Raw genomic sequence first — 21,196 nt, 5'->3', positions numbered from 1 at the left:
GACCTCCTGGTCCGTTCTTTGGAGAAGTGTCTTCTACCTCTTTGTCTTGGTGCTGGTCTCATGGTCCCTCGGTGTCTGCACTGCCGTAGATGTCCACAATCATCTCCCCAGCTTCACTTCTGTCAAACTTGACCCTCTTGGTCACATCTGGGACATGTTCTTTTCCCTTAAACATATTCATCTGATTCCTGAGTACGTAGTGTAGACTTACCAGACCTGGGATGAAATACTGTATGACAATATGAGAATGGCTTGCCAAGGAGAACTTCCAAATGGACAAATTTGAGGTAAAAAGGAGTTGGATCAGTCAATAACCAGACAGATTGTTTTTTTATTGCTCACTTTAATACATTGTACAGGATGCGAACAGGTGACTGACATTTCAACATAAAGCTGACATCTTCCTCAGAGTGACTTGACCATTGCACACAAATCCTATTTATAGCCTTGCGGCCCATTGAGACACAACAATGTAAAATAATTCTAATGATAATATGTTCCAAGGTAAACTGCAAATTATAGCACAAAATAATAAGATAAACAGTGTGTCTTGTTAATCAATAGGCCATGTCAAAATTTACATTTGGGTGAATTCGGAGACGACGAGACCTAATAAATGAATCCAGTGTCTGAGTACTGCCAGAATGACTCTCTATATGAAATTATTTAAAATACTTCTGTTGCAACAGACAATTCCCAGTACACACCTGGCTCTGAAGGCAGGCTAAAGCAAACGCTCAAAGCTTTTGAACGATTTCAAGTTGTATTTGAACCCAGGTCTCACACTTATCTGATGTGCACCTATCAGGAGTCGACTGTACTGACTTGACAATCTCATACTGGTCCCTTCTGTCTGTTCTAATGCAGCTGTTTACTTTCAGTGATGTGTCTCAATCATTGTCTGTGTCTGATGTGTCCATTTAACCACTGAAGACAGGATGGTACTAATGCATCCCAGGAAGTAAATGGGAAATTGATTCATATGTTCAGAATGAAACAAACATAAATGAGTAAGTATGGAGACAGAATAAGAGCGGGAGAGTCAGAGAGAGAGAGAGAGAGAGAGAGAGAGAGTTAGACGGGGAGATGGTGGATGGGTAGTTGTTACGGTAGGTTATTGTTTACACAACTCACAAATCCAGAAATGTTTTTGTGCACAATTTAAATCATTCCATGTCTTTTCAGCCTGGTCTTGTCCATTTTGTAGTACAACACAGTCCTCCCCCGGAAAGGTTGAAACACTTCGTCCATTATTAGGCTGGTCGATTATCCAGTAACTATGTTAACAACACAGAGAACCAGACAGTCACACTGTCAGTAAAACATCACCCTAAATAAAATACATAATGCCTGTGTTTCTTCAGCTTTAAAGCCACACACTGTCTGATGTGGGCCACCAACAAAAAGTAAAAAACATACACTGCTCAAAAAATATAGGGAACACTAAAATAACACATCCTAGATCTGAATGAATGAAATATTCTTACTAAATACTTTTTTCTTTACATAGTTGAATGTGCTGACAACAAAATCACACATAAATTATAAATGGAAATCAAATTTATCAACCCTTGGAGGTCTGGATTTGGAGTCACACTCGAAAGGCTGATCCAACTTTGATGTAATGTACTTAAAACAAGTCAAAATGAGGCTCAGTAGTGTGTGTGGCCTCCGCGTGCCAGTATGACCTCCCTACAATGCCTGGGCATGCTCCTGATGAGGTGGCGGATGGTCTCCTGAGGGATCTCCTCCCAGACCTGGACTAAAGCATCCGCCAACTCCTGGACAGTCTGTGGTGCAATGTGGCGTTGGTGGATAGAGCGAGACATGATGTCCCAGATGTGCTCAATTGGATTCAGGTCTGGGGAACGGGCGGGCCAGTCCATAGCATCAATGCCTTCCTCTTGCAGGAACTGCTGACACACTCCAGCCACATGAGGTCTAGCATTGTCTTGCATTAGGAGGAACCCAGTGCCAACTGCACCAGCATATGTTCTCACAAGGTGTCTGGGGATCTCATCTCGGTACCTAATGGCAGTCAGGCTACCTCTGGCGAGCACATAGAGGGCTGTGCGACCCCCCAAAGAAATGCCACCCCACACCATGACTGACCCACCTCCAAACCGGTCATGCTGGAGGATGTTGCAGGCAGCAGAATGTTTTCCACTGCGTCTCCAGACTCTGTCACGTCAGTCACATGTGCTCAGTGTGAACCTGCTTTCATCTGTGAAGAGCACAGGCCGCCAGTGGCGAATTTGCCAATCTTGGTGTTCTCTGGCAAATGCCTAACGTCCTGCACGGTGTTGGGCTGTAAGCACAACGCCCACCTGTGGACGTCGGGCCCTCATACCACCCTCATGGAGTCTGTTTCTGACCGTTTGACCAGAAACATGCACATTTGTGGCCTGCTGGAGGTCATTTTGCAGGACTCTGGCAGTGCTCCTCCTGCTCCTCCTTGCACAAAGGCAGAGGTAGCGGTCCTCCTGCTGGGTTGTTGCCCTCCTACGGCCTCCTCCTCGTCTCCTGATGTACTGGCCTGTCTCCTGGTAGCGCCTCCATGCTCTGGACACTACGCTGACAGACACAGCAAACCTTCTTGCCACAGCTCGCATTGATGTGCCATCCTGGATGAGCTGCACTACCTGAGCCACTTGTGTGGGTTGTAGACTCCATCTCATGCTACCACTTGAGTGAAAGCATTCAAAAGTGACCAAAACATCAGCCAGGAAGCATAGGACTGAGAAGTGGTCTGTGGTCACCACCTGCAGAACCACTCCTTTATTGGGGGTGACTTCCTAATTGCCTATAATTTCCACCTGTTGTCTATTCCATTTGCACAACAGCATGTGAAATTTATTGTCAATCAGTGTTGCTTCCTAAGTGGACAGTTTGATTTCACAGTAGTGTGATTCTTGGAGTTACATTGTGTTGTTTAAGTGTTCCCTTTTATTTTTTTTTGAGCAGTGTATATATAGTGTCAAAAAATTCATTTTTTTGTTTCTTTAAGAAGATAATGCTTGGTTTCTATAGAGCTCATTGAATGACATCTATGAAGGGAAAAATGTGTTTTCATGAAGATGATCTGAAGCAATACCATTTGTTTTCAATGTCTCCATATCACAACTGGATGGTCAAATCTCTCACCTTGTTATCAGTGGTGTGCCGTCAACCCATTTCCAGGACCCCTCAGTCTCATTGTCAGTCAAACCGATCCAGAATCTCTTGTTGAGGGCAAAGAGAAATCTCTGTTGTTGAGAAAGATGAATGAACACCAGTCAAAAGATGTTTATCATGTCTCTCTCTGTATGTATTCATCAATCTCCCCCCACTCTCTCACCTGTTCCTCTCTGCTGTTTACGATCACCAGGTCTGCTCCTTTCTCCATACAGTCCTGTCTGCTCTCACTCCAGGTTTTACTCTCAGAAGAGACGAAGTACCAACAGGATTCAAACTTGTTCCAGCCTTCAGAACAGGTTAGATAAAACATTCATTGGCATCTCATTGTTCTTCACTCATTAATGAAAGAATACAAAAAAGCATTTTAGTATGCGTTCAGGGCCGTAACCAGGGATTGAATTTCAATATTAAAAAAAATGCTTTTAAATGGTTTTGGAGAACAGCAAAAACAAGCAAAAGTTACCCCAGCCTTTATCACATTGGCTGCTGTAGACTCTTTCACCTCAGTTGATCTACAAACACACAGCCTAATAGCTATACAACATTAATGTTATACCCCGGAAAGGGGAGAAATATGAGAAATGACTTACACTGACAAGTAGCGTCAGTGACTGTTCAGTCAGTTGTAGTATTGAAATGTGTAATTCATCATCTCTTGACATAGATATGGCTTTTCTCAAATGAAATTGCGTTCACATTTGTATTACTAGGCATTACTAATCCAGCTCCGCACAAACAGATATCAATGGAGCACACAGATGATCATGTTGTCACATTCACTTGAATGATTTGAATATTACTAAGGATTCTGTATTAATATCAGTGATGTTGTGGTTAAAAAGATGTGTAATAGGTAAAATTTAAACTCAGTGGTGATCGAGATAAGAAGAACAACCAGTGATATTAAGGAGATGTAGGACTATTTTACACCTGCATTGTTAGCATTTTGAGTGCATTTAAATGTAGGCCTACAGGGAAGATAAGCCATGTGAATATGTTCATATTTAAACACAACTTCTTTTCTTTTAGTTCCTAACTTCTTTGATACAGATTTAGTCTGGGGACCCCACATGGGACCCCAACCCTAAGTTTGGGAACCACTGTATTAACCTCTCTCCGCCTTGCTTCCTCTCTCTCTCTGTTTCCTCTGCTTCCTCCTGCATGCATTGCAGCCTCCATCAGCCTCACCACTGAGCGTCACATCACTGGCTGTCTCAGTAGACTAATCTTTGTAAAGCAAAGTTATTATGAGACCTTAGTAGCCTATTTGTTGCTACTGCTGAGGTGGGCTCCTTTTAACGTTACCATCTTACTTCATCCTTCTAGCTGGCTAAGTAATACTAGCCAGAGCCCTTCAACATTACTTATACTACCCAGAGCACTTATACATTACTTATACTACCCAGAGCCCTTCAACATTACTTATACTACCCAGAGCCCTTCAACATGACTTACACTACCCAGAGCCCTTCAACATGACTTTTACTAGCCAGGGCCATTCAACATTACTTATACTACCCAGAGCCCTTATACATTACTTATGACGGAAGTGGATTTCTTCCTGTAGTCCGTGATTGACTGTAGACCCTGCCACATGCCTCTAGTGTCTGAGCCGTTGAATTGAGATTCTACTTTGTCTCTGTACTGACGCTTAGCTTGTTTGATAGCCTTACGGAGGGAATAGCTGCATTGTTTGTATTCAGTCATGTTACCAGACACCTTGCCCTGATTGAAAGCAGTGGTTCGCGCTTTCAGTTTCACGCGAATGCTGCCATCAATCCAAGGTTTCTGGTTAGGGAATGTTTTAATCGTTGCTATGGGAACGACATCTTCAACGCACATTCTAATGAACTCGCACACCGAATCAGCGTATTCGTCAACGTTGTTATCTGACGCAATACGAAACATGTCCCAGTCCACGTGATGGAAGCAGTCTTGGAGTGTGGAGTCAGCTTGGTCGGACCAGCGTTGGACAGACCTCAGCGTGGGAGCTTCTTTTTTTAGCTTTTGTCTGTAGGCAGGTATCAGCAAAATGGAGTCGTGGTCAGCTTTTCCGAAAGGGGGGCGGGGCAGGGCCTTATATGCGTCGCGGAAGTTAGAGTAACAGTGATCCAAGGTTTTTCCGCCCCTAGTTGCGCAATCAATATGAAGATAAAATTTAGGGATTCTTGTTTTCAGATTAGCCTTGTTAAAATCCCCAACAACAATGAATGCAGCCTCCGGATAAATGGTTTCCAGTTTGCAAAGAGTTTAATAAAGTTTGTTCAGAGCCATCGATGTGTCTGCTTGGGGGGGGATATATACGGCTGTGATTATAATCGAAGAGAATTCTCTTGGTAGATAATGCGGTCTACATTTGATTGTGAGGAATTCTAAATCAGGTGAACAGAAGGATTTGAGTTCCTGTATGTTTCTTTCATCGCACCATGCCTCGTTAGCCATAGGGCATACACCCCCACCCATCTTCTTACCAGAAAGGTGTTTGTTTCTGTCGGCGCGATCCGTGGAGAAACCCGTTGGCTGCACCGCTTCGGATAGCGTCTCTCCAGTGAACCATGTTTCCGTGAAGCACAGAACGTTAGAGTCTCTGATGTCCCTCTGGAATGCTACCCTTGCTCGGATTTCATCAACCTTGTTGTCAAGAGACTGGACATTGGCAAGAAGAATGCTAGGAAGTGGGGCACGATGTGCCAGTCTCCGTAGTCTGACCAGAAGACCGCCACGTTTCCCTTTTTTTCGGAGTCGTTTTTTTGGGTCGCTGCTTGCGATCCATTCCGTTGTCCTGTTTGTAAGGCAGAACACAGGATCCCCGTCGCGAAAAACATATTCTTGGTCGTACTGATGGTGAGTTGACGGTGATCTTATATACAGTAGTTCATCTCGACTGTATGTAATGAAACCTAAGATGACCTGGGGTACTAATGTAAGAAATAACACGTAAAAAAAACAAAAAACTGCATAGTTTCCTAGGAACGCGAAGCGAGGCGGCCATCTCTGTCGGCGCCGGAAGTATAGTTATACTTAGTATACTTACACCACCCTGCGCCCTTCAACATTACTTATACTACCCAGAGCCCTTCAACATTACTTATACTACCCAGAGCCCTTCAACATTACTTATACTACCCAGAGCTCTTCAACATTACTTACACTACCCAGAGCCCTTCAACATTACTTATACTACCCAGAGCCCTTCAACATTACTTATACTACCAAGAGCCCTTCAACATTACTTATACTACCCAGAGCCCTTCAACATTACTTATACTAGCCATAGCCCTTCAACATTACACATACTACCCAGAGCCCTTCAACATTACTTACACTACCCAGAGCCCTTCAACATTACTTATACTGCCCATAGCCCTTCAACATTACCTATACTACCCAGAGCCCTTCAACATTACATATACTACCCAGCGCCCTTCAACATTACTTATACTACCCAGAGCCCTTCAACATTACTGTAATAGAAGTCTCTGCTTCATAATCCTACAGACATGATGACAGATTACTACTAATGAATTGCTTATTTATTTCAAATGAATGGAAGTTCTGCTATTCTTTCACATTGTGTTATATCAATGAGTTTGTGACGTATTGACTGTAAGACTAACGCATTGATGTTATAGTTACCTGTGTGATTGTGACTCTGTCTGTTACTGTGTTTGTGGAGGGTAATCGGAAAAACATGACTGACTGACACATCTATAAGCGACTATTTAATAGTTTTGTACTCATTCTCCGAGATTTAACTTGTATTTGTTTGGGGATGTACTTTTGTCTGGCATCTCGCAAACACAGTCAGCAGCATCTCTAGTGTCTACTAGAGCGAACTACGAGCTGCGGTAGGTCGTTTCACGTCTCAGGCCATCGGCCAGTGCCATGAGAGGGAGGAGTTAGCCGTTTGAGAAAGTGGTGAAACGATGCTTAAAAGTCAAATTCAGGATGCAAATCCGGGTTGACTTTGGCAAACTTAACAAACAAACCACTTTTCTTTATTCCACTCATTTACAAAGAGGAGCGATGAGAACTCAGTCAGATTAAGAATCTATTTGATTCATGTTTCTCATTAGAAACAGTTACTGAGGTCAGCACCTCAATGTCCTCATGTTGCTATGGCCCTGTGCATAATGAACATGTACAATTAATATTATGATCATGTATTAAGTAAACTCACCCGGAATAGAGAACTTTTCATATTTCTCACTCTGTTGCTGGTCTCTCTCTTCAGTCAGACAGTCTGCTAAAAGAGGACAGAATATATTGGATGTGGTTTGCCAGTCATGTAAACGTATCTAACATTGGAGGAACTTAGTTAAATTCATCTGAATTTTGGATCTTGTTGTCAAAGTCTGTTATAATATGATGATTTAACAATAATCCATTCACATTCTAGTCGCAGGGAGATGTTGAGAGTGACTTGTAGAACACATAGCATCCCAAAGCTTACAGCAACCATCCTGTAGATTCTTCTCCCTGAAACGTCAGGTCCTGGGGAGATACACACTGACACACAACATAATCAGCTACAAGAGGATCGTTTCTCACAGCTGTCTTGTGGTATTTTATTAGGATCCCCTTTAGCTGTTGCGATAGCAGCAGCTACTCTACCCTGGGGTCCTCAGGAATTGACTGTATCAGAATGACATGTCAGAACCTCTGAATACACTGAAAACATACATGCCTTTGCATATTTAAATGTGGGGTAAAATAATTACTTTTCCACTGGGACTTTTCTGTTTTTGTGTCATGTGTTTGTACGTCTTGGTCATTGTGTGTGTGTGTGTATGTGCGTGTGTGTGAGTCAGTGGTGTAGAGCAGGTCTGAGCAAGGCCCCCCACACCCAACCTGGGAGGGGTGTCATTTTTTTTGCCATGGGGAAGAGAGAAAATGTTGCTGTTTTAGAGCACATTTCCTGCTCTTCTACACATTTTGCCATGAGGCTGAGAGAAATGTAACAGGTTTAACGCTAATTTCCTGTAATAATAAAACAGTATTCAAGGCTTATGACATGTTCATTTACTCTCTGTGGTGTGAGAGGGGCCCGAAAGCTTCTGTGTGTGTGTGTTTGTGTGTGTTTGTGTGATAGAGTTTTCTGTGTCCTTACCTGAGGGATGTGTCTCAGTTGTCACTCTCCTCATTGCTCCATTCTGGTTTCCTTCAATAACCTTGTCAATTTCAACAACCTCTTTGTTGACGTAGTCATCCATCTTAACTAACTGTTTTATTACCTTTTTTAACTGACTTGTAATGGTAATATCTACTGTATGATTCCAACTGTACTAACAAGTAGTTGTGTCGTAGCTCTGATGTGTGACTTCACCTGGTACCTCTCTGATCTCTGTCTCTGGTCCACTGCAGTTGATATAATGTTGAGTATCCAACCACCTTCAAGCAGGAACATAGACCTGACAGGATCATCTCTTTATCGCACTGATGACAATTTAGAGGCATTTCTTTTGTAACAACGCTGTCTGTGTGTGAAATCAGTGTGAAGAGATATTATGAAGTTTCTGTGGAAAATGTCTTCATCAGAGGATTTAAAGGGAACTTCACTTGTGTGTTGTGTGTGTGTGCGTGTGGCCTGCGTGTGTCTGCATGACCTTGTACAGTATGTGTGTGTTCCTCTTGTACAGTTCTGCCCTCTGTCTGTGACCAACTGGAGGAGACACTGTTTTAAATATCTAATCACATTCAATCAGAAAGCTGGTAGACCTTGTTAAATGACATTGTACCTCTCATGCCTTGGTCTTAGTATTTTGTGTTTTAGATAATTAGTTGGTCAGGCCAGGGTGTGACATGGGTTTATGTTATTGTGTTGTTGTATTGGGGTTTTTGTAGGCATTGGGATTGTGGTTGATTTGTGGTGTTTAGTTTAGGTTTGGCTGCCTGATCACATCTCAATCAGAGTCAGGTGATTCTCATTGTCTCTGATTGGGAACCTTTATTTATTAGTCTGGGTTTCACTTTGTATTTCGTGGGTGATTGTTCCTGTCTCTGTGTAGTTTCACCAGATAGGCTGAAATTAGGTTTCACAAATTCCGTTTTTGTTATTTATTTATATCAGTTATTTCATGTACCGCGATTCATTTGTTTCATTAAAAAACATGAGTAACCAACACGCTGCATTTTACAGGTCCAACTCTCATTCAACAAACGAAGAATCTTCACATCACAATGTACCTTTATTTATTCATCTGTGCCTTTGTGATTATTATTATTAAAGAGATAAACGTATGCTAATAATTGGACATGAAAAGATCTACAAATGTTTTACTAAACATAGGTCTATGCTGGAAACGTTGATCTTTCTAATAAAAACAATTCTGAGATTTTACACATTTGGGAACATTTTGCTCCCATCCATCACCAGCTCTTACATTAACTCTTTCAAAAACATGGCAGTTGTCATGTTCCAATTGTTTATCTCATGACCATGTATTAGGTTTACAGGTTCGAGAACTTTCAATTAAGATCACTTCTTTATATATTTGGATTTATTTTGTTTAACCTTTATTTAACTAGGAAAGTCAGTTAAGAACAAATTCTTATTTGCAATGACTGCCTACCAAAAGGCAAATGCCTCGTGCGGGGACGTGGGCCAATAAAATAAATACAATATAAATATAGGACAAAACACACATCACAACAAGACAGACACAACACAACGTAAAGAGAGACCTAAGACAATAACATAGCAAGGCAGCAACACATGACAACACAGCATGGTAGCAACACAACATAACACCATGGTTGCAACACGATATGGTAGCAGCACAAAATATAGTACAGACATTATTGGGCACAGTCAACAGCACAAAGGTCAAGAAGGTAGAGACAACAATACATCACACAAATCAGCAACAACTGTCAGTAAGAGTGTCCATGGTTGAGTCTTTGAATGAAGAGATTAAGATAAAACTGTCCGGTTTGAGTGTTTTTTGCAGCGAACTGAAAAGAGGAGCGATCCAGGGATGTGTGTGCGCTTTGGGGACCTTTAACAGAATGTGACTGGCAGAACGGGTGTTGTGTAAGGAGGATGAGGGCTGCAGTAGATATCTCAGATAGGGGGAGTTAGGCCTAAGAGGGTTTTATAAATAAGCATCAACCAGTGGGTCTTGGGACGGGTATACAGAGATGACCATTTTACAGAGGAGTATAGAGTACAGTGATGTGTCCTATAAGGAGCATTGGTTGCAAATTTGATGGCTGAATGGTAAAGAACTTCTAGCCGCTCGAGAGCCGATCTATAAATTATGTCTCCGTAATCTGGCATGGGTAGGATGGTCATCTGAATCAGGGTTAGTTTGGCAGCTGGGGTGAAAGAGGAGCAATTTTGATAGAGGAAACCAAGTCTAGATTTAACTTTAGCCTGCAGCTTTGATATGTGCTGAGAGAAGGATAGTGCACCGTCTAGCAATACTCCCAAGTACTTGTATGAGGTGACTACCTCAAGCTCGAAACCCTCAGAGGTAGTTATAACACCTGTGGGACAAGGGACATTCCTCTTAACACACCACATGACCTTTGTTTTTGAGTTGTTCAGAAAAAGGTTAAGGGTAGAAAATGCCTGTTGGACACTAAGAAAGCTTTGTTGCACAAAATCTGGGTTAGGGGCCAGCTGAGTATAAGACTGTATCGTCTGCATATAAATGAATGATAAAGCTTCCTACTGCCTGAACTATTGTTGTTGATGTAAATTGAGAAGAACGTGGGGCCTAGGCTTGAGCCTTGGGTTACTCCTGGTGACAGGCTGTGGCTGAGACAGCAAATTTTCTAACTTTAAACACTGCACTCTTTGAGAGGAGTAGTTAGCAAACCAGGCCAAAGACCCCTCAGAGACACCTATACTCCTTAGCCGGCCGACAAGAATGGAATGGTCTACCGTATCAAAAGCTTTGGCCAAGTCAATCAAAATAGCAGCACAATATTGTTTAAAATCAAGGGCAATGGTGACATCATTGAGGACAGTTAGGATCAGTTTTTATCTCCCCTTTAAATAAAGGATGTGCTGTGGCTGCCTTCCAAGCAATGGGAACCTCCCCAGAGAGGAGAGAGGTTAAAAAAGCCTGGATAAAGGCTTGGTGATGATAGGGGCAGCAACTTTAAAGATAATCCCGGATCCGGGATCGTTAATAAAGCCAGGCTCATGACCCAGATGATTTTGAAAATCGAAATTTGAAAATAATGCCCTTAGCTTAGCCTTTTCTCAACAACACTGTCATCTCAGATTTTCAAAATTTGTGGTGAACCATAGCAAATCAATCATTTGTTTAAGAGTATTGCAAGCTAGCTTAGCATTTTGAAGGGGTGTTTAGATCAGGAACATTTTCACAAAAACCAGATAACCAAATAAATAAAATCATTTACCTTTGAAGAGATTGGATGTTTTCAATGAGGAGATGTTCTTCTCAGTTACATAGCAAATGTTCAACATTAAAGAATCAGTTGTGTAGGAGAAATTTATTTTGTACATCACATTTGGCTTTCCCAGAACTTCTTGAGGTTAGACCCAAAACGAGAAACTTTTTCCGAATTAAAGTAACTAACTTTGGCCTTCCGGATAGAGCACTTATTTCTCATTTGCTTGAACGAGAGCCAGGTGAGTTGGTCTTGTAAACTAATAGGACTCTTTCTGCAGATTAGTTTGTCTTAAAACTAAGAAGGCTCTTTCTGAAGGGGATTTGGTCTTAAAAACTAAAAAGACTCTTTCTGCTGGTGAGTGTCACGCCCTGACCTTAGAGAGCCTTGTTATGCCTCTATTTTGGTTTGGTCAGGGTGTGATTTAGGTGGGCATTCTATGTTCTGATTTCTATGTCTTCTATTTCTTTGTGTTTGGCCGAGTATGGTTCTCAATCAGGGACAGCTGTCTATCGTTGTCTCTGATTGGGAATCATACTTAGGCAGCCTTTTTCCCTGTTGTGATTGTGGGAAGTTCTTTGTTAGGGGCACTATGGCCCTTATAAGCGTCACGGTCGTTTTGTTAATTCTTGTTTTGTTAGTGACATTTTATTCTAAATAAAAGAAAATGTACGCACACAACGCTGCACCTTGGTGTCAATCCGACAACGCCCGTGACAGTGAGTTGGTATTATAAACTAAGAAGACTCTTTCTGTAGATGAGTTGGTCTTATAAACTAAGACTCCTTATGCAGGTGAGTTGGTCTTATAAACTAAGAAGCTCTGAGAGATCCGTTATCTGCAATAACAACTAAAACAGATCACCACAGATCTGCTGGTAATTTGTAGGAATTATAACATTTACCAACAGTGGACAAACAGGCCTATGATCCCAGTCAGTCGAACAACACATCAAGAATTATGAAGGGTCTCTTCCCTGTGTTTATAAAATGTGTTTCAAGTTTTTCTTTGCATTGTGTGTGTGTGAGAGAGAGAGAGAGAAAGATTGTGCGTGTATTAGGTTGACCTCCTGGTCCATTCTTTGGAGAAGTGTCTTCTACCTCTTTGTCTTGGTGCTGGTCTCATGGTCCCTCGGTGTCTGCACTGCCGTAGATGTCCACAATCATCTCCCCAGCTTCACTTCTGTCAAACTTGACCCTCTTGGTCACATCTGGGACATGTTCTTTTCCTTTAAACTTTAAACATATTCATCTGATTCCTGAGTACGTAGTGTAGACTTACCAGACCTGGGATGAAATACTGTATGACAATATGAGAATGGCTTGCCAAGGAGAACTTCCAAATGGACAAATTCGAGGTAAAAAGGAGTTGGATCAGTCAATAACCAGACAGATTGTTTTTTTATTGCTACTTTAATACATTGTACAGGATGCGAACAGGTGACTGACATTTCAACATAAAGCTGACATCTTCCTCAGAGTGACTTGACCATTGCACATAAATCCTATTTATAGCCTTGCGGCCCATTGAGACACAACAATGTAAAATAATTCTAATGATAATATGTTCCAAGGTAAACTGCAAATTATAGCACAAAATAATAAGATAAACAGTGTGTCTTGTTAATCAATAGGCCATGTCAAAATTTATATTTGGGTGTCTGAGAATCCGGAGACGACGAGACCTAATAAATGAATCCAGTGTCTGAGTACTGCCAGAATGACTCTCTATATGAAATTATTTAAAATACTTCTGTTGCAACAGACAATTTCCAGTACCCACCTGGCTCTGAAGGCAGGCTAAAGCAAACGCTCAAAGCTTTTGAACGATTTCAAGTTGTATTTGAACCCAGGTCTCACACTTATCTGATGTGCACCTATCAGGAGTCGACTGTACTGACTTGACAATCTCATACTGGTCCCTTCTGTCTGTTCTAATGCAGCTGTTTACTTTCAGTGATGTGTCTCAATCATTGTCTGTGTCTGATGTGTCCATTTAACCACTGAAGACAGGAAGCTACTAATGCATCCCAGGAAGTAAATGGGAAAGTGATTCATATGTTCAGAATGAAACAAACATAAATGAGTAAGTATGGAGACAGAATAAGAGCGGGAGAGTCAGAGAGAGAGATAGACGGGGAGATGGTGGATGGGTAGTTGTTACGGTAGGTTATTGTTTACACAACTCACAAATCCAGAAATGTTTTTGTGCACAATTTAAATCATTCCATGTCTTTTCAGCCTGGTCTTGTCCATTTTGTAGTAAAACAGTCCTCCCCGGAAAGGTTGAAACACTTCGTCCATTATTAGGCTGGTCGATTATCCAGTAACTATGTTAACAACACAGAGAACCAGACAGTCACACTGTCAGTAAAACATCACCCTAAATAAAATACATAATGCCTGTGTTTCTTCAGCTTTAAAGCCACACACTGTCTGATGTGGGCCACCAACAAAAAGTAAAAAACATACACTGCTCAAAAAAATATAGGGAACACTAAAATAACACATCCTAGATCTGAATGAATGAAATATTCTTACTAAATACTTTTTTTCTTTACATAGTTGAATGTGCTGACAACAAAATCACACATAAATTATAAATGGAAATCAAATTTATCAACCCTTGGAGGTCTGGATTTGGAGTCACACTCGAAAGGCTGATCCAACTTTGATATAATGTACTTAAAACAAGTCAAAATGAGGCTCAGTAGTGTGTGTGGCCTCCGCGTGCCAGTATGACCTCCCTACAATGCCTGGGCATGCTCCTAATGAGGTGGCGGATGGTCTCCTGAGGGATCCCCTCCCAGACCTGGACTAAAGCATCCGCCAACTCCTGGACAGTCTGTGGTGCAATGTGGCGTTGGTGGATGGAGCGAGACATGATGTCCCAGATGTGCTCAATTGGATTCAGGTCTGGGGAACGGGCGGGCCAGTCCATAGCATCAATGCCTTCCTCTTGCAGGAACTGCTGACACACTCCAGCCACATGAGGTCTAGCATTGTCTTGCATTAGGAGGAACCCAGTGCCAACTGCACCAGCATATGTTCTCACAAGGTGTCTGGGGATCTCATCTCGGTACCTAATGGCAGTCAGGCTACCTCTGGCGAGCACATAGAGGGCTGTGCGGCCCCCCAAAGAAATGCCACCCCACACCATGACTGACCCACCTCCAAACCGGTCATGCTGGAGGATGTTGCAGGCAACAGAATGTTTTCCACTGCGTCTCCAGACTCTGTCACGTCAGTCACATGTGCTCAGTGTGAACCTGCTTTCATCTGTGAAGAGCACAGGCCGCCAGTGGCGAATTTGCCAATCTTGGTGTTCTCTGGCAAATGCCTAACGTCCTGCACGGTGTTGGGCTGTAAGCACAACGCCCACCTGTGGACGTCGGGCCCTCATACCACCCTCATGGAGTCTGTTTCTGACCGTTTGACCAGAAACATGCACATTTGTGGCCTGCTGGAGGTCATTTTGCTTGACTCTGGCAGTGCTCCTCCTGCTCCTCCTTGCACAAAGGCAGAGGTAGCGGTCCTCCTGCTGGGTTGTTGCCCTCCTACGGCCTCCTCCTCGTCTCCTGATGTACTGGCCTGTCTCCTGGTAGCGCCTCCATGCTCTGGACACTACGCTGACAGACACAGCAAACCTTCTTGCCACAGCTCGCATTGATGTGCCATCCTGGATGAGCTGCACTACCTGAGCCACTTGTGTGGGTTGTAGACTCCATCTCATGCTACCACTTGAGTGAAAGCATTCAAAAGTGACCAAAACATCAGCCAGGAAGCATAGGACTGAGAAGTGGTCTGTGGTCACCACCTGCAGAACCACTCCTTTTTTGGGGGTGACTTCCTAATTGCCTATAATTTCCACCTGTTGTCTATTCCATTTGCACAACAGCATGTGAAATTTATTGTCAATCAGTGTTGCTTCCTAAGTGGACAGTTTGATTTCACATAAGTGTGATTCTTGGAGTTACATTGTGTTGTTTAAGTGTTCCCTTTTATTTTTTTTTGAGCAGTGTATATATAGTGTCAAAAAATTCATTTTTTTGTTTCTTTAAGAAGATAATGCTTGGTTTCTATAGAGCTCATTGAATGACATCTATGAAGGGAAAAATGTGTTTTCATGAAGATGATCTGAAGCAATACCATTTGTTTTCAATGTCTCCATATCACAACTGGATGGTCAAATCTCTCACCTTGTTATCAGTGGTGTGCCGTCAACCCATTTCCAGGACCCCTCAGTCTCATTGTCAGTCAAACCGATCCAGAATCTCTTGTTGAGGGCAAAGAGAAATCTCTGTTGTTGAGAAAGATAAATGAACACCAGTCATAAGATGTTTATCATGTCTCTCTCTGTATGTATTTATCAATCTCCCCCCACTCTCTCACCTGTTCCTCTCTGCTGTTTACGATCACCAGGTCTGCTCCTTTCTCCATACAGTCCTGTCTGCTCTCACTCCAGGTTTTACTCTCAGAAGAGACGAAGTACCAACAGGATTCAAACTTGTTCCAGCCTTCAGAACAGGTTAGATAAAACATTCATTGGCATCTCATTGTTCTTCACTCATTAATGAAAGAATACAAAAAAGCATGTTAGTATGCGTTCAGGGCCGTAACCAGGGATTGAATTTCAATATTTAAAAAAAATGTTTTTAAATGGTTTTTGGAGAACAGCAAAAACAAGCAAAAGTTACCCCAGCCTTTATCACATTGGCTGCTGTACTCTTTCACCTCAGTTGATCTACAAACACACAGCCAAATAGCTATACAACATTAATGTTATACCCCGGAAAGTGGAGAAATATGAGAAATGAGTTACACTGACAAGTAGCGTCAGTGACTGTTCAGTCAGTTGTAGTATTGAAATGTGTAATTCATCATCTCTTGACATAGATATGGCTTTTCTCAAATGAAATTGCGTTCACATTTGTATTACTAGGCATTACTAATCCAGCTCCGCACAAACAGATATCAATGGAGCACACAGATGATCATGTTGTCACATTCAGTTGAATGATTTGAATATTACTAATGATTCTGTATTAATATCAGTGATGTTGTGGTTAAAAAGATGTGTAATAGGTAAACTATAAACTCCGTGGTGATCGAGATAAGAAGAACAACCAGTGATATTAAGGAGATGTAGGACTATTTTACACCTGCATTATTAGCATTTTGAGTGCATTTAAATGTAGGCCTACAGGGAAGATAAGCCATGTGAATATGTTCATATTTAAACACATCTTCTTTTCTTTTAGTTCCTAACTTCTTTGATACAGATTTAGTCTGGGGACCCCACATGGGACCCCAACCCTAAGTTTGGGAACCACTGTATTAACCTCTCTCGCCTTGCTTCCTCTCTCTCTCTGTTTCCTCTGCTTCCTCCTGCATGCATTGCAGCCTCCATCAGCCTCACCACTGAGTGCCACATCCCTGTCTGTATCAGTAGACTAATCTTTGTTAAGCAAAGTTATTATGAGACCTTAGTAGCCTATTTGTTGCTACTGCTGAGGTGGGCTCCTTTAACGTTACCATCTTACTTCATCCTTCTAGCTGGCAAAGTAATACTAGCCAGGGCCCTTCAACATTACTTATACTACCCAGAGCCCTTCAACATTACTTATACTACCCAGCGCCCTTCAACATTACTTATACTACCCAGAGCCCTTCAACATTACTGTAAACATTACTTATACTAGAAGCACTTATACATTACTTCCCAGAGCCCTAATCCTACAGACATGATGACAGATTACTACTAATGTATTGCTTATTTATTTCAAATTACTGGAAGTTCTGCTATTCGAGCCCTTCAACATTACGTGAGCCCTTATATCAATGAGTTTGTGACTTATTGACTGTAAGAGCCCTAACATTACTTATTGATGTTATGGATACCTGTGTGATTGTGACTCTTCTGTTACTGTGTTTGTGGAGGGTAATCAGAAAAACATGACTGACTGACACATCTATAAGCGACTATTTAATAGTTTTGTACTCATTCTCAGAGATTTAACTTGTATTTGTTTGGGGATGTACTTTTGTCTGGCATCTCGCAAACACAGTCAGCAGCATCTCTAGTGTCTACTAGAGCGAACTACGAGCTGCGGTAGGTCGTTTCACGTCTCAGGCCATCGGCCAGTGCCATGAGAGTGAGGAGTTAGCCGTTTGAGAAAGTGGTGAAACGATGCTTAAAAGTCAAATTCAGGATGCAAATCCGGGTTGACTTTGGCAAACTTAACAAACAAACCACTTTTCTTGATTCCACTCATTTACAAAGAGGAGCGATGAGAACTCAGTCAGATTAAGAATCTATTTGATTCATGTTTCTCATTAGAAACAGTTACTGAGGTCAGCACCTCAATGTCCTCATGTTGCTATGGCCCTGTGCATAATGAACATGTACAATTAATATTATGATCATGTATTAGGTAAACTCACCCGGAATAGAGAACTTTTCATCTTTCTCACTCTGTTGCTGGTCTCTCTCTTCAGTCAGACAGTCTGCTAAAAGAGGACAGAATATATTGGATGTGGTTTGCCAGTCATGTAAACGTATCTAACATTGGAGGAACTTAGTTAACTTCATCTGAATTTTGGATCTTGTTGTCAAAGTCTGTTATAATATGATGATTTAACAATAATCCATTCACATTCTAGTCGCAGGGAGATGTTGAGAGTGACTTGTAGAACACATAGCATCCCAAAGCTTACAGCAACCATCCTGTAGATTCTTCTCCCTGAAACGTCAGGTCCTGGGGAGATACACACTGACACACAAGAGTGCATAATAATCATCTACAAGAGGATCGTTTCTCACAGCTGTCTTGTGGTATTTTATTAGGATCCCCTTTAGCTGTTGCGATAGCAGCAGCTACTCTACCCTGGGGTCCTCAGGAATTGACTGTATCAGAATGACATGTCGGAACCTCTGAATACACTGAAAACATACATGCCTTTGCATATTTAAATGTGGGGTAAAATAATTACTTTTCCACTGGGACTTTTCTGTTTTTGCGTCATGTGTTTGTACGTCTTGGTCATTGTGTGTGTGTGTGTGTGTGTGTATGTGCGTGTGCGTGAGTCAGTGGTGTAGAGCAGGTCTGAGCAAGGCCCCCCACACCCAACCTGGAAGGGGTGTCATTTTTTTTGCCATGGGGAAGAGAGAAAATGTTGCTGTTATAGAGCACATTTCCTGCTCTTCTACACATTTTGCCATGAGGCTGAGAGAAATGTAACAGGTTTAACGCTAATTTCCTGTAATAATAAAACAGTATTCAAGGCTTATGACATGTTCATTTACTCTCTGTGGTGTGAGAGTGGCCCGAAAGCTTCTGTGTGTGTGTGTGATAGAGTTTTCTGTGTTCTTACCTGAGGGATGTGTCTCAGTTGTCACTCTCCTCATTGCTCCATTCTGGTTTCCTTCAATAACCTTGTCAATTTCAACAATCTCTTTGTTGACGTAGTCATCCATCTTAACAAACTGTTTAATTACCTTTCTTACTGACTTGTAATGGTAATATCTACTGTATGATTCCAACTGTACTGACAAGTAGTTGTGTCGTAGCTCTGATGTGTGACTTCACCTGGTACCTCTCTGAGCTCTGTCTCTGGTCCACTGCAGTTGATATAATGTTGAGTATCCAACCACCTTCAAGCAGGAACATAGACCTGACAGGATCATCTAACAGAGTGATAGAACATGACAGCTGCAGGACAACAAATAGTGTCAAGAGCAATTTCAGCCTATCACTCTGTGAGGAAAATTGTTTCATCAGAGCCTTCAAAGGGCACCACTTGTGGCTCAAACTGTTTATCGCACTGATGACCATTTAGAGGCATTTCTTTTGTAACAATGCTGTCTGTGTGTGAAATCAGTGTGAAGAGATATTATGAAATATCTATTTTCTGTGGAAAATGTCTTCATCAGAGGATTTAAAGTATTTTGTGTGTTGTGTGTTGTCAGCGTGTGGCCTGGGTTTATGTGTGTTGTTGTATGTTTTTGTCTTGGGATTGTATTAGTGTGTGTTTAGTCCTTTGGCTGCACAGTTCTGCCCTCTGTCTGTGTCCAACTGGAGGAGACACTGTTATAACTATCTAATCACATTCAATCAGAAAGATTGGTAGACCTTGTTAAATGACATTGTACCTTTATTTATTCATCTGTCCCTTTGTGATTATTATTATTAAAGAGTTAAACATGTATGCTAATAATTGGACATGAAAAGATCTACAAATGTTTTACTAAACATAGGTCTATGCTGGAAACGACATGTTTCTAATAAAAACAATTCTGACGTGTATTTTACAGTACAGTATGCTTTCATCTGAATCTTCACATCACAATTATTCAAAGACATGTCTTCTTCCTCTACAGCTAACCGGGAGAAACAATAGATGTGGTTTTCAAACAAGGTTCACGTATTTTTCTGGAAATTTTATTTCCTCTAATAAAATAGCATAATGGAGATTTAAGTTTGGGAACATTTTGCTCCCATCCATCACCAGCTCTTACATTAACTCTTTCCAAAACATGGCAGTTGTCATGTTCCAATTGTTGATCTCATGACCATTTATTAGGTTTACAGGTTCGAGAACTTTCAATTAAGATCACTTCTTTATATATTTGGATTTATTTTGTTTAACCTTTATTTAACTAGGAAAGTCAGTTAAGAACAAATTCTTATTTGCAATGACCGCCTACCAAAAGGCAAATGCCCGTGCGGGGACGTGGGCCAATAAAATAAATACAATATAAATATAGGACAAAACACACATCACAACAAGACAGACACAACACAACGTAAAGAGAGACCTAAGACAATAACATAGCAAGGCAGCAACACATGACAACACAGCATGGTAGCAACACAACATAACACCATGGTTGCAACACGAAATGGTAGCAGCACAAAATATAGTACAGACATTATTGGGCACAGTCAACAGCACAAAGGTCAAGAAGGTAGAGACAACAATACATCACACAAATCAGCAACAACTGTCAGTAAGAGTGTCCATGGTTGAGTCTTTGAATGAAGAGATTAAGATAAAACTGTCCGGTTTGATTGTTTTTTGCAGCAAACTGAAAAGAGGAGCGATCCAGGGATGTGTGTGCGCTTTGGGGACCTTTAACAGAATGTTACTGGCAGAACGGGTGTTGTGTAAGGAGGATGAGGGCTGCAGTAGATATCTCAGATAGGGGGAGTTAGGCCTAAGAGGGTTTTATAAATAAGCATCAACCAGTGGGTCTTGGGACGGGTATACAGAGATGACCATTTTACAGAGGAGTATAGAGTACAGTGATGTGTCCTATAAGGAGCATTGGTTGCAAATTTGATGGCTGAATGGTAAAGAACTTCTAGCCGCTCGAGAGCCGATCTATAAATTATGTCTCCGTAATCTGGCATGGGTAGGATGGTCATCTGAATCAGGGTTAGTTTGGCAGCTGGGGTGAAAGAGGAGCAATTTTGATAGAGGAAACCAAGTCTAGATTTAACTTTAGCCTGCAGCTTTGATATGTGCTGAGAGAAGGATAGTGCACCGTCTAGCAATACTCCCAAGTACTTGTATGAGGTGACTACCTCAAGCTCGAAACCCTCAGAGGTAGTTATAACACCTGTTGGACAAGGGACATTCCTCTTAACACACCA

The 21,196-nt window shown here is 41.7% G+C and overlaps 2 protein-coding genes across 6 annotated transcripts; both read right to left on the bottom strand.

The window, feature by feature from the left end:
* Positions 1-323: 323 nt before the first annotated feature.
* LOC135506699 (C-type lectin domain family 4 member E-like) lies at positions 324-8,677 on the bottom strand. 5 transcript variants are annotated; one of them, XM_064926032.1, is made up of 6 exons: positions 8,288-8,677; positions 7,570-7,686; positions 7,358-7,423; positions 3,338-3,462; positions 3,145-3,221; positions 324-1,277 (listed from the first exon to the last, which is right to left on the bottom strand). In XM_064926032.1, the coding sequence occupies exons 1-6, from the start codon at positions 8,388-8,390 to the stop codon at positions 1,115-1,117; spliced, it is 651 nt and encodes a 216-aa protein (XP_064782104.1). In that variant the 5' UTR covers positions 8,391-8,677; the 3' UTR covers positions 324-1,114. The 5 variants fall into 5 exon arrangements, with proteins under 5 accessions (XP_064782104.1, XP_064782102.1, XP_064782103.1 ...); XM_064926030.1 differs by having other exon boundaries at positions 3,145-3,245; positions 8,288-8,670; XM_064926031.1 differs by having other exon boundaries at positions 3,145-3,245; positions 7,358-7,420; positions 8,288-8,670.
* A 3,985-nt stretch (positions 8,678-12,662) lies between these two features.
* On the bottom strand, positions 12,663-19,264 carry LOC135506449 (hepatic lectin-like). The gene is made up of 7 exons (XM_064925835.1): positions 18,915-19,264; positions 18,197-18,313; positions 17,985-18,050; positions 15,933-16,057; positions 15,740-15,840; positions 13,810-13,870; positions 12,663-12,776 (listed from the first exon to the last, which is right to left on the bottom strand). Exons 1-7 carry the CDS (start codon positions 19,015-19,017, stop codon positions 12,663-12,665), a joined length of 687 nt encoding a protein of 228 aa, XP_064781907.1. The 5' UTR covers positions 19,018-19,264.
* Positions 19,265-21,196: the final 1,932 nt, after the last annotated feature.

Source organism: Oncorhynchus masou, chromosome 20 (genome assembly GCF_036934945.1).
Source record: "Oncorhynchus masou masou isolate Uvic2021 chromosome 20, UVic_Omas_1.1, whole genome shotgun sequence".
Lineage (NCBI taxonomy): Eukaryota > Metazoa > Chordata > Actinopteri > Salmoniformes > Salmonidae > Oncorhynchus > Oncorhynchus masou.
Note: the sequence above shows the minus strand (reverse complement) of the source record. Positions and strands in the feature narration are given on the sequence as shown.

Coding starts and splice junctions, on each gene's coding strand:
- LOC135506699 (XM_064926030.1), bottom strand. CDS start 8,390: ATGGATGACTACGTCAACAAAGAGGTTGTTGAAATTGACAAGGTTATT. Junction 7,687..8,287: donor AACTGAGACACATCCCTCAG/GTAAGGACACAG, acceptor GTTGTGTGTCAG/TGTGTATCTCCCCAGGACCT. Junction 3,246..3,337: donor TAAACAGCAGAGAGGAACAG/GTGAGAGAGTGG, acceptor TCTCAACAACAG/AGATTTCTCTTTGCCCTCAA.
- LOC135506449 (XM_064925835.1), bottom strand. CDS start 19,017: ATGGATGACTACGTCAACAAAGAGATTGTTGAAATTGACAAGGTTATT. Junction 18,314..18,914: donor AACTGAGACACATCCCTCAG/GTAAGAACACAG, acceptor CTTGTGTGTCAG/TGTGTATCTCCCCAGGACCT. Junction 18,051..18,196: donor CATCTCCCTGCGACTAGAAT/GTGAATGGATTA, acceptor GTCCTCTTTTAG/CAGACTGTCTGACTGAAGAG.